Genomic DNA, 13,904 nt, shown 5'->3' with positions numbered 1-13,904 from the left:
GACTTGGTCAGTGGTTGGTATATACATGTGTATATACATCTACATGTATATATATACACACATGTTTCTACATATATACATGTGTATACACACGTGTATGTATATACATGTATGTGTATATATATATACATGTGTATATATATGTGTATATACACATATATATATATATACACATGTACATGTATATATACATGTATATGTATGCACATGTATACATATACACGTGTGTATATATATATATATATATATATATATATATATATATATATATATATATATATATATATATATATATATATATACGTGTGAAAATATATATGTATATTTATATGTATACTTGTATATATACATATACATGTGTATAAGTACATATATATATACATGTATATACACATACATGTATAACTTGGTTGGTAGAGTGGCCGTGCTAGCAACTTTAGGGTTCCAGGTTCGATCCCCGCTTCCGCCATTCTGCCGTTGTGTCCTTGGGCAAGACACTATACCTACCTGCTCCCAGTGCCACCCACACTGGTTTAAATGTAACTTAGATATTGGTTTTCACTATGTAAAAGCACTTTGAGTCACTAGAGAAAAGCGCTATATAAATATAATCCATTTCACACTATATGTATGTATGTATATGTACATATATATATATATATACATATATATATACATGTATATATATATATATATATTTATTCTCTGTAAGGAATTTTGCAATACATTTTTATTCTTGATGTTTTTGTGACAAAGATATGAGCCTCTCAAAAGGTGTAAAAAAATCAGATCAGTGGCAGTAACATAGGCACTTCTTCCATAAATTGAGTGATACAAAAAACAAAAAGATATTTCACAGTTTAAAAACCAACATCTTTGGAATGGAAACCGTTACTACACGGTAGTTTCATGTTTCCACAAACCAGTTTTGACACACGGAGTGCACTCGCTAATTAAAGGCACCGCTTGGCCGTTGTCCTTCACCGTGCTGCCGTTTTGCGTGATTAGGTTGAGTCCATATGACTTGGTCGGTTCTAGTTCGATGCTGCCGGGACACAAAGCAGCACTAGAGTCTTTAAAGGAGCTGGAACTTGCAGGAACGACTTCCATGGTAACTTCTGTTACCGCCTTGTCAGCGTGGCGTGATCGTCGCGGCAAGGTGGCGCTGTCACTGCTGTCGTGCTGCATTTGGCTCTGATGGCGCTCTCTGTAGGCCATGTAGGCAGCGCGGCGACTGTTACGTGCCGCCATGTCATAGTAGTGATGCCGCCTGTTGGGGGAGCTCTGGACGCTGCCATCCACGCTGGTGGGGACGTCGTAGGCGTACTCTCTCAGCACCATTAAGCGACTCGCTCGGTGTCCTCGGCTTCGGTTTTTGTGGTGCCTGCAGCTTTGCCCAGGGATGGCCTGGGTAGCAGCAGGGTCAATGTTCACCGGGCGGAACTGCACCTCCACCGGAGAAATGTGCATTTTGATTTCGTTGTCCACAGAGTGTTCAGTGAGGCTGTTGTCCAAAATGGCGGCCCCGTTAGGCACCACGGGGGAAGAAACAGGTTTGCACTGAGCGGCCTCGGCGTGCAGATTGGTTAGCTTGCTTCCCTGCGTCGAACTGCGCACATCTGGCATGCTCTTATTCGTAGAGGAGGAGTCTGTGCTGCTGTGGGTGCTCTTGTTTGACAACTCCACCTCTATCTTGGCAGGCCCCGCAGTGGACGCTAAAGCAACGGCAGGTTGAGGTAACAGAGCGTCTTCCTGAGTGGAGTAGCTACGTCTCCCAGTGCAGCACGCCTGTGACCAGTAGCGCCTCATGTCCTGCCTGTTGACGCAGTGTTGCACCACCATAAAGGCGGCGAGGGCTAGCGCCGTCACACCGTACAGGCAGATGAACGCCAAATTAAAAGGGTGGTCCCGCGACACAGCCATGGCACCAAACACCCACAGGCCCGCATAGAGCCCCAACGCTACGGACGCCCCTGTCAGCTGGACGCCAAAGGTGTGTTCGTTCTCCAGCGCCACTAGGGGAGCAGCAAAAGCCGCCGTCACAACAGATGACGCCTCCACATGCACACCCACTGCCTCCGAAGCCAGATGCTGCTGCTCCTCCGCCAGCTCCTTGAACTCGTAGCGGCGCTGCGGGTGGCGGCGCAGCTGGAGCAGGATGCTGAGGAAGTACATGCAGTCCACAAAGACGATGAAGCCTACCGGGCCGTAAAAAGCACCAATGCTGGGCTCCCATGCCATCCAGCAGCTGGAACGAAAACACTTTTATTTTCTCTCATCTTACTGCCTGAACTTTACCAACATCAATAGGGACTTACTATGGCGCATTAATCTGGCTCCCGTAGTTTTTGATATTAGCCGCCGCAGTGATGCCACAGACTATAGTAGGTATCCCTCCGCCGATTAAGTAGAACCTGTAGGAAGCAAGAGGACGCTCAGGTTAATTCAACTGATGGCAGTCAGTCTGTGGTGAACAACATACCTCAACATGGGGCGCGGCGGCGGGGGTGGCTCATCCAACTCCTCGTAGCGCTTGGCTTTACGTGTCACCTGCTTGTAGATATTACGTGCCGTCACACCCACCCAGAGAGCGGTCGCAAGCGTGGAATAGTGCAGTAAAATTCCCACCTGTAAGAGAAAACATCTTGTACATGTAGGCTAGTCAAAGCTCCTCTATATCGTTTTTCTTCAAAGCAGAGCACATTTAACAACGCAGCCGTTTTTCTGTCAAATGATTCATTTCAATTTCACCCGGTCCAGTTTCGACTTTAGTGGGTGAAACTTGGATAATACGCCAGCATATGCTGCATTACATCATGTATGCCGCCGGGTCAAAAAATCCTGGAGCTAATAGCGACGCGGATCGTTAATTCTATCTCCAATAGCTCTACTTAACTTTTTAATTACAAGCTATATAAATGGTTACTTGCAGTTGATGTCAAGTCACACATTCAACATTGTAAAGAGGCCATTCAGTCCTGTGGCTCCTTTCTTTATTGGTCCCTCAGGACATTGTAAAAATAAAATTGAACCAAAATACACCTGGAAAAATAATGGGAAAAATGCATGAAAAGAAAAAGCTGAAATGTTATAAATAACCAATTACTAACAAGACCACAAAACTTAAGACGTTAAATGGGAATCACTGTTTAACACTACATCATTAGTGCTTGTGACCACTGAACACTATTTATGTTAGTTTAAGTTGAGGCATGTGCACTAATGATGTTCAAGCACCTGCCCTTTTCCCTGCATGAGAAAAGTGCCTTTCAGTTGGAGCCCTTTTGAATAAAAATGATTGTCATCAAAATGTCCCCAAAATATTTTCCTACAGCTCTTTACTGACATTTGTCGAAAAGGAAAGAGAGAATACCTCAACATTTGCATTTCAGTATATGGGGAATTGACCAGGAAAATGGGAAAAATAAGGGGTTTTCATTTTCATCACAAATTGCTGTTAAATCAATACAAAAAAAACTAAGACATGCCCGAATGGGATCTCAAATACACAACAAAACGAGCTACTAAATCTGACAGGAGACTACAGACAGACAAATTTGGGTTTTATTGCTCTACAAATTAAACAAGTTCACTCGTTTTAGTTTCAGTTAAAATCCAAATTATTGAGAAATGTGGGTTTTTATCACAATATTTTTTGCAGGCCTGTTTTCTGGCTTGAGAACCTGCCCCCCAAAATCTGTTTTGAACCTGTTAACTTTCACACATTCATTACATCCGGAAAGTATTCACAGCGCCACATTTCATATTACATATTCCAAAATGGTATAAATTAATTTTTGTCCCCTAAATTCTAGACAATATCCCATAATGCCAATGATTTTTTATTTTTTATTTTGCACATTTATTAAAAATAAGACAAAAAAAAATCATGTGTACTCAATTATTCACACCTTTTGCTTAATACATTGTTGATGCAATTACAGCCTGAAGTCTTTTTGAATACGAGGCCACAAGTTTGGCACACTTATCTTTGGGGAGTTTCACCCATTCCCTTTTTGCAGCACCTCTCAAGCTCCATCAGGTTGGATGGGAAGCATTGGTTTTCATCCAGAATGTCTCTGTACATTGCTGCATTCATCTTAGTCTAGTCAAGGAGGTGACCAAGAACCCGAAGGTCATTCTGTCAGAAATACACTATTCCTCTGTGGAGAGAGGAGAACCTTCCAGAAGGACAACCATCTCTACAGCATTCCACCAATCAGGCCTGATGGAAGCCATTTCTTGGTAAAACGTTTGCCAAAAATGGACCTGAAAGACTTTTAGACCATGAGATATAAAATGATCTGGTCTGATGAGACAAAGATTGAAGCCTTTGGCGTGAATGCCAGGCGTCATGTTTGGAGGAAAACCAGGCACCGCTCATCACCAGGCCAATACCATCCCTACAGTGAAGCATGGTGGTGGCAGCATCATGCTATGGGGATGTTTTCAGCATCAGGAACTGGTACACTAGTCATGATAAAGGGAAAGATGAATGCAGCAATCCTGGACGAAAACAAAAACTCCTAATCCAACCTGATGGAGCTTAAGAGCTACTGCAAAAAGGGATGGGCAAAACTGCCTAAAGATAGGTGTGTCAAGCTTGTGGCATTGTTTTCAAGACTTGGGGCTGTTAAAGGTGCATCAACAAAGTATTGAGCAAAGGCTGTGAATACTTATGTACATGTGACTTTTTTAGTTTATATTCTTAATAAATTTGCTAAAGTAAAAAAAGACAAAAAAACTTTTCACATTGTTATTATGGGGTATTGTGTGTGGAATTTTGAGTACAAAAATTAATGTATTACATTTTGGAATTAGGCTGTAACATAAAATGTGGAAAAAGTGAAGCGGTGTGAATACTTCCCGGATGCACTGTATATGCTGCCAATCTGTTTCACCATATATATAAATTGTTCTCCCTGAATTTTTTGTATACATATGCAGCGTATATTTTGTGGTAGGCGGCCCCAAGGCGAACTTTATGTGACAACGGGCGGGGCGCGGCAAAAAAAAGATTGTGAACCACGGGCACTGCTGTTTAGGATGACCTACTACATGAGTCAAATTATTTTTAGGAATCAGCTTTTGAACAAAACTCCTGACCTTATGTCATTCAGGGGCCAGATTTGGCACACGGGCCAAAAGTTTAAAAGGCCTATTGTTAAGCATTACCAAAGTTGTTTAATACTCACTGCTTGGCAAACACTTGCATGTCGGGTCTGATTGATGCCGCCCACAAACACGCCGCATGTTAGAGAGATGTGAAAGCACAAGTTCACCAGCATGTGCCAACACTTGCGGCTGACGCGAACAGACCTTGAAGAAGTGAAATTCAGGGTTAGCATTAAAAAACAGAATTGGCTCCAAGCGCAGTCAAAATGACTTACTTGTGGTGGTAGACGTAGCTCACGATGATGGTCAGCAGACAGAAGAGTAGCACGATGGTGGTTGCGTACATGACCGGATGTAGCGGTTGAATACTAGGAGTGATGTAGTCCACAGTGCTGAGGTCCTGCAATTATAATAAATAAATGATAAATGGGTTATACTTGTATAGCGCTTTTCTACCTTCAAGGTACTCAAAGCGCTTTGACAGTATTTCCACATTCACCCATTCACACACACATTCACACACTGATGGCGGGAGCTGCCATGCAAGGCGCTAACCAGCAGCCATCAGGAGCAAGGGTGAAGTGTCTTGCCCAAGGACACAACGGACGTGACTAGGATGGTAGAAGGTGGGGATTGAACCCCAGTAACCAGCAACCTTCCGATTGCTGGCACAGCCACTCTACCAACTTCGCCACGCCGTCCCGAATTATAAAAAACAGATTCAGTAGAGACCGAATAAAACGGGAAACAAACTTTAAGTAATGACCTGTGGGACTATTAGGAAACAAAGTAACGTTTGCTGCATATACAGGCTTCTGGAGAAATTGAAACAATCAAAAAAGGATGTTTTCAAAAGTTGCTATAGAGCACAAATTATCAACACAGGTTTAACAGATTTTACTTTTGATCCACGGCCATCACACTAGTTTTGCACTCTAAATAGGTTGATAAACTGAAACAGGAACATCATTTTAAAGTAGGGGATTTTTATAAATATTTCAATATTGCAAACCGTATTGTCCAGGACTGTAAGCCGCTATTTTTTTCCTACGCTTTTTTCCCTGCAGCTTTTAAAACAGTGAGGCTAATTTGGGGATTTCTATTTGCTAACGGCCATAATCATTTGTATTCAACAAATAGTTTTCAAGAAAACACAGACAGACGCTGAAAAGGTGTTATTGTTTGTGCTATGGCGTCATCTTTTGGACGAGTTTACTTACTGCAGGGGCTGAAGGTTTAACGTCTACAGCAGTGGTCCCCAACCACCGGTACCGGTCCGTGGATCGATTGGTACCGGGCCGCACAAGAAATTCAAAAAAATATATATATATATATATATTTTTTTTTTTTTTTTTTTAATTAACTCAACATCAAAAACACAAGATACACTTACAATTAGTGCACCAACCCAAAAAACCTCCCTCCCCCATTTACACTCATTCACACTCGCACAAAAGGGTTGTTTCTTTTTGTTATTAATATTTCTGGTTCCTACATTATATATCAATATAGATCAATACAGTCTGCAGGAATACAGTCCGTAAGCACGCATGATTGTATTTTTTAATGACAAAAAAAATAAAAACAATTTTTTTTTATTCCCCTCTCCCCCTACGGTCCGTGGGACAAATTTTCAAGCGTTGACCGGTCCGCAGTTACAAAAAGGTTGGGGACCACTGGTCTACAGTATTTGTTTAGTGCCTTGAACCAGAAATACAAGAGCCGTTCCATCTTCTCGTCGTCTATAGCGTTTCTACTTGTTTAGTTTCTTCATTCATTTACTCCAAGCAACGTTTCGGTTTTCCAGTATAACTAAAACAATATATACTTACTAAACAGTCATAATAGTAGCGTTTTTTGTATGTGCTATCTTAAAGTAATCAAGCTTACGTCGTTAGCATTAGCTAATATGCTAACACATTCACAAGTATCTGTGTTAGTGATTTTAACTTACAATGAATTTATTTTTCAGTTTCACAAACTCCTCAGTAAATTCACCAAAACATCACCGTGGAGTTATTGGGTCTGTTTAGCTAATTGGAGAGCTAGCTTCCGCAGCTAGTGGGTCCATGACGATGACTTCTGTTTTGTTTGACCAGCTGTTTGGAAACAATTAAGGTATTAAAAAAACATTTACAAAATCTTTCGTACCAGTATACCGTAATTTCCGGACTATAAGCCGCACCTGACTATAAGCCGCACCAGCTAAATTTAGGGAAAAATACAGATTGCTCCATATATAAGCCGCACCCGACTATAAGCCGCAGGGTTTTGATGTGTAATTAGCGTAGTATATAGGGGTTCCTGCTACCACGGAGGGGATTGTCGGGACAGAGATGACTGTTTGGGAACGCAAAGCGTCCCATTTATTAACAATAAATCTTTCAATAAGTCAATCAAACTTTCACATCTTTGACATGGCGAACAGCATTCGTGCAGAGTACAAATAATACAACGCTGCAAAGTAATACAAAGTGCTCGCCTGTACGCTATCAAAATAACCAGCCTACCGGTATATGAAAAGTCAGTCTTTAATCATTGTGTCATCGTCTTCCTCCTGCGTACTAAAACCACCGAAATCCTCTTCGTCGGTGTCGGAGAAGAACAGGCCGTAAATAAGCCGCACCTTTGTATAAGCCGCAGGGACCAGAACGAGGGGAAAAAGTAGCGGCTTATAGTCCGGAAATTACGGTACATCAGTGCCTGTTAGGTTTTTGCGGCGAAGGTACATACAAATATTTTTCTTCTAAAGTTTAGTGGGTGCAGCTTATACTGGTGCGCTCTATAGTTACGGAAAATATGGTAAATCCTCAACACATTAAACAGAAAGTTCAATCAGATTTGCTGCCTAAATGGGCAGCTGGAGAAATACATTTTTGTCATTTTCCCAATGTTGGCGTTACATTCTGAAGCAATTGGTTTCGCTACAGGCTGCAACCAGCAATACATCTGTTGCCTAAATGTGTGGTAGTGAGCACTATAGCAGTGCATAAAGAGAAGTACACATGTTCACATTTTTGATAAAATACAAGAATACAATTGTCACTACTAGGTGCAACCAACAAAGGGCATGATTAGTTTCCTGCCTAATTGAGCTGCTGAGCTTATATTCTTTTTATTGTTAAGGTAAATGTGTCAAAAGTTGTCGGTTACGATGATCTGTACTTGTTCTTACCATGAGCAGCCCATAATTGCCCAGTGAGTTGCAGGATATGGTGGTGAAGTTGTCATGGTGGCCCAGAATGCGGCAGCCGTCGCTCTGCCAGCCTCCTTGTCCGCCTGCCAGGCTCAAGTTCCAGCAGGCTGACAAGGCGTCGGAGCCCCTGGCGAAGCGCCGCAGGGTGATGTTGACGGGTGTTCTCAGCATACGCACTGATATGCCATCTGAAATAGATGGGAGGTATGAATAAATACCGTATAGTCAAATACTACGAAAAACCGAAACTCGCCTATTTTGGCCATTATGACCGGGGTGGCCACGCTCCTCCACTTTCCACTGACCGCCAGCTGGGAGGAGTTGCCCGTCGAGGGGAAGAACTTGCCGTTGCGGAAGCCCAGGAGGTGGAGCCTGTAGACCCTGTCCTCTACCAGGCCTGGGAGCAGCACAGCCTGGGTGAAGAGTGACGGAGGGAGCTGTAGAGACGCCTCCACTGTGGTGCTCTAAGGGGAGGACCAGTTTTTGCAGGAGATTCTTAAAACCAGCAGAGAACTGTCACATAATCTTTGACTAGTGTGTTTGTGGTAGCTCCCTAAAAACAGTGGCACGTTGATAACATGTAGAAGATATAATAAACATATACAACAGGTATCAGCATATCTAAATTAATAATTTTTAATGCCATTTTTAACACCGCTTAAAAAATATGTAATGCCCATGCATGTGGTTATTAAATATACTCAAACATTTACAATGGTCTGTAACAGACCTGGGCATTCTGCGGCCCGCGGGCCGCATCCGGCCCTTTGTACGTCCCTGTCTGGCCCGCGTGAGGCCAATTATAAATTACAAAATAAATTTTAAAAAGTATCTATTTCGAGTGTGCAATACAACAGTGCTGCTTTTGTTTTGAAAAGCGTTATTTGTATTACTTCCGTGTGGACGTATGCTCGTGCGCGCAGCGGCAATCACAAATACAAAATAAATTTAAAAAAACATCTTTGTCGTGCGTGCAATACAACTGTGCTGCTTTTATTTTGAAAAGTGTTATATGTGCGTATGTCCTGTGAGGGAAGGCGCACAGCGGTTATCCCCGAGACGCTAAAAAGAGAAAAGTTGATGACGAATGGCGTGTTTTAAAAAAGACATGGACTGCCAAGTAAAGGTAAAGCCGTGTGCTTATTTGTGGTACACATGTTGCTGTGTTTAAAGAATATAGTGTAACGACCTGCTGAAGTAGATGTTGTCTTCTTGAGTTGTGTAAATGAGAAGTGAGGAGACGTGCGTGTGGAAGGAACGAGATATGTTGAGCTGTGTTAGTATAGCTTGCTCAATAAAAGTTTTAAAATTGCGTCAGACTTGCTGTGCACTTCTTCTGGACGCTACAATTGGTGTCAGAAGTAAAATTTTGCGCATACTGCGCTGCTTGTGTGCTACGTCATCGGGAGGTACGTGCCACGTGAGGAGCTCGCCGCAGAGAGAGAGAGAGAGAGAGAGAGAGAGAGAGAGAGAGAGAGAGAGAGAGAGAGAGAGAGAGAGACAGCGTTTACAGGTGCAGCCACGCTGCTTGCCACGGGGGGAATTCCGCCCTCAATGAAGACTCCCAGGTTTGATGGCAAGGCGAACTGGGAGGCATTTCATCCCACTTGTGACATCAATTGTAGCGTCCAGAAGAAGTGCACACCAAGTCTGACGTTCTTTTTAAACTTTTATTGAGCATGCTATACTAACACAGCTCAACTTATCTCATTCTTTCCAAAAGGAAAACCAATCCTCACTCCTCATTTCCGCAACAGCAACGCTTCTTCCTTCTTCGCCAATCACCTTACAGACGTGCTACGTTCACAACAAAGAGGATGCAGGATGAAGTGACAGAAATTGAAATTTTTGTATTGTAATATACATCAGGAAGTGTTGTGTAAGAAAGTGTTAAAAATAAAACCATCAAAAGCCATCTGCTTTTGTATAAAGATAAGTTAGGTTAAATGAAAACATAATTATTATTATTATTTTCTATCTTACGGTATATCAAAAATAATTTGTGCAAAACTTAATTAAAATATTTTCGGTGTGGCCCTCCAGCAGTGCTCGGGTTGCTCATGCGGCCCCCGGTAAAAATTAATTGCCCACCCCTGGTCTGTATATACACAATTGTAAGCATTTGACAATAATAATGAATGTTTAGTTAATTAAAATTGGCTCGCAAGACTGTTTAATCTGAGAATGTATTTACATTTATTTATTTATTATTCTGTTGTAGCATCCAGTGTTCTGACTTTGTACACCGGCCGTACACAATAGCTAATCAAAAGTTTATATCAATTATCACACCGTATCTTCAATCAAAATTATTTAAGTGGGAACGGCACTTGAACTCTTCAAATAAACATCCAATTCTGAATTAGTTGATCAATATAATAAACCCATAAGTTATTTTTTAAATTGTATCTATTTAAAACATGCTGTAAGAATGCATATCCTCGGAATATATATGCCTTGTAATAGCCACAAACTGGAAGATATGTTTTTGAATCAGAATACAATTTAAAAAATAGTTAATAAATAAACATCATACTAGGAATGCAAATGATGCATGTGTTTGGAAATGGATGATAGATTGAAATATTTTTAAAAAAGACATGTCATTGAATGATCTTTGAAAAATGCCAAAAAGCCCTTTAGATGCATGTAAGTAGGCTGAGTCAATTTAACATCTTACATAGATTGCATTTTACACCCTCAAAGTTGTTTACAATGGGTACTAAGGCTGAAACGACGCGTCGACGTAGTCGACGTCATCGGTTATGTAAATACGTCGACGCCGTTTTTGTGCGTCGACGCGTCGCATAATTACGTCACACTACCGTCATGGCGGAGCGCAAAGCAGACTGTGCGAGCGAGGGGAAAAACGCACGCCAAAAGTCGTCAAAAGTGTGGGAGTATTTCAATACACAGCCTAATAATGTTGTTGTATGCACACTGTGTCGAGCGGAAATGGCCTATCATAGCAGCACAACGGCTATGAACGAACATTTGAAAAGAAACCCATCAACCATCAACTAGTCAATCGTCCGCGTTAGCATACGTTGTCATCATTACACAAAAACATGAATGTGTCATTTGTATCTGCTAGGGGTGTAACGGTATGTGTTTTGTATTGAACCGTTTCGGTACGAGGCTTTCGGTTCGGTACGGGGGTGTACCGAACGAGTTTCTAAGCTAAAGCTAACTTTAGCTGCTAAAGTCTTAACAAGTTGCTTTGCTTCTCTGCCTCTGTCTCAGCACGCAGCATTGTCCCACCCATACAACCATCTGATTGGTACACACGCAGCATTGTCCCACCCACACAACCATCTGATTGGTACACACGAAGCATTATCAGCCAATCAGCAGTGCGTATTCAGAGCGCATGTAGTCAGCGCTTCAGCGTGGAGCAGATAGGTGTTTAGCAGGTGAGCATCAAGCAGCGGACTCTCCCCAAATGATAATAAACACCTCTCAGTCAACTACTAGTAACATCACTATGAGCCCGTTGACCTACTAGAAACTTAAACTGCAGCTCAGCTCGCTCGCAGTCCTGGTTTGAGGTGAAGGCTAATTACCTCTCAGTTCCAGCCACATCGACCCCTTCTGAGCGCCTATTTTCAGCTGCTGGGAATATTGTAAACAAGAAAAGAAGCAAAGCAAGTAGACATGCTAACCTTTCTTCATTACAACTGTTAGTCACTCACTGGAATGAGTAGAATTGGTTATTGTGTACTGTGTTGGACTGGATGTTTATTTTGCACATTTTAAAAGCAATACTTAATGTTTACAGTGCTCCAGAATATTTAGATTGGCACTTTTTTGTATTGGATGTTTATCTTTATTTTTGCACATTTTAGCAAATAAGCAATACTTTCACTTTTGTTGAAATGTTTACACTGTTGTTACAGAATATTTCGTTTTGCACTTTTTTGTATTGGATGTTTATCTTTATTTTTGCACATTTTAAAGCAAAATAAGCAATACTTTTACTTTTGAAATGCTTATACTATTTCAGAATATTAAGATTTGCACTGGATGTTTACTTTTATATTTGCACATTAAAAAGCAAATAAGCTACTTTTAATTTTGTTAAATGTTAAAAGTTTTAAATGTTTACATTGTTACAGAATATTTTGTCATGTTGTTGTCAATGTTGACTGAGTGGCCATACTTTTTTTTTTTGTAAATAAAAGCCATGCCTTTTGAAAAAACTGGCCTACTTTTATTTTTTCATCTTCATTTTAAATAAAATAAAATAAAAAATAATCGGTAAAAGGAAAAATCTATAGATGAATCGAAAAAATAATCTATAGATTAACCGATTAATCGAAAAAATAATCTATAGATTAATCGATAGAAAAATAATCGTTAGCTGCAGCCTTAATGGGTACAGTAGATAGCAAGTTAAGTATACTGAACAAAAATATAAACACAACACTTTTGTTTTTGCTCCCATTTTTCATGAGTTGAACTCAAACATCTAAAACTTTTACTATATACGGTACACAAAACACATGAAAAATGTGTCCAAAACAAAATATTCCATTTATATTTTTGTTTAGTATAAAATGTGTCAGGCAGCTGAAGGAAGTTGGTTGTCCATCCTAGGTCACGTGAGGTGCATAACGTTACGAGAGTTACTAATGTTAGACAAGTTAACTTGTGTGTTGAACTGAAGACGACTGAAATAATGGAGTCAGGTATGAAACAAGCTCAGCTTCCTCATGAACATGGCATGGTTTCAGAGTAAAAGACTACACGTCTACAGTGACCAAAGAAAAGTTTGGGCCCCCAGAGCTATGGAGGCAACGCTTTTCCCTCCTTCTCTTGTATCCAGTTAGAAAACCACAGCCGTAGAAAAGAAACGCACAAACAGTCGTAGCAATTTTTCCATGCCTGCAACATTATCAAGTTCAAGTTCATTCAGCTTTTGATTGATTGACGTATTGACTATCAGCCAAGTTCTACAATTGAATTACATTTTTAATGCCACTGGACATTGTATATATTGCTTTAATGCCATTTAAGACATTCATTTTTGCAAAGTCCACTTAATGACTTTTAATGCCCCATGGAAACCCTGTATAACACACTCTTAAATTGCGCAATACTGGATATGTAGTAAAATAAAAACTATCAAAATATGAATTGTGCAATAACAAGTTAAACAGACTGGATATTTAAGATTAAATGCCCAATTCTGGAGGGGTGTTATTGCACACTGTCTGCCTTTTTTCAGAGCCGGTACCAATAAATAGTAATCAAGGAGGTTGATAATGAATATTTTGAGCCGATATTCATTTGCAGTAAAATGTATTTAAACATGAATAGTATACAGTAAACAGTTGCACAAGGCTTGAAGTAGTTTTTTAACTCTTCACATGCAGGGAAAAAGGGTGATTGAGCAGTGTTTGACTATTTACTTGACTAATTATTTACTTTGGGATATTGTGGAATAACTGCCAGTGTAGGATATTGATTTTTGTATTTAACATACAAAACATCTCTAAGAAAACACATGTATACAGCAAAAGGTATGACTAAGACTTACTGAGATGACAAAAAAAGCCAACCTTTGTCCCCCGAGGGTTAAGAAAGACATCAA

General features: G+C 40.6%; 1 protein-coding gene across 1 annotated transcript in view; it reads right to left on the bottom strand.

The window, feature by feature from the left end:
• Positions 1 to 715: 715 nt before the first annotated feature.
• adgra3 (adhesion G protein-coupled receptor A3) overlaps positions 716 to 13,904 on the bottom strand; it is a 43,816-nt gene continuing 30,627 nt past the window's right edge. Inside the window, exons 13-19 of the mRNA XM_062065346.1 lie at positions 8,565 to 8,775; positions 8,291 to 8,499; positions 5,391 to 5,515; positions 5,196 to 5,319; positions 2,483 to 2,628; positions 2,319 to 2,414; positions 716 to 2,248 (exon numbers count right to left, since the gene is read on the bottom strand). Of these exons, the coding sequence (XP_061921330.1) occupies positions 895 to 2,248; positions 2,319 to 2,414; positions 2,483 to 2,628; positions 5,196 to 5,319; positions 5,391 to 5,515; positions 8,291 to 8,499; positions 8,565 to 8,775 (2,265 nt within the window). The 3' untranslated portion in view covers positions 716 to 894. The remainder of the gene's footprint in view (positions 2,249 to 2,318; positions 2,415 to 2,482; positions 2,629 to 5,195; positions 5,320 to 5,390; positions 5,516 to 8,290; positions 8,500 to 8,564; positions 8,776 to 13,904) is intronic.

Source organism: Entelurus aequoreus, linkage group LG12, assembly GCF_033978785.1.
Source record: "Entelurus aequoreus isolate RoL-2023_Sb linkage group LG12, RoL_Eaeq_v1.1, whole genome shotgun sequence".
Lineage (NCBI taxonomy): Eukaryota > Metazoa > Chordata > Actinopteri > Syngnathiformes > Syngnathidae > Entelurus > Entelurus aequoreus.
This window is presented reverse-complemented; position numbering and strand designations above follow the sequence as displayed.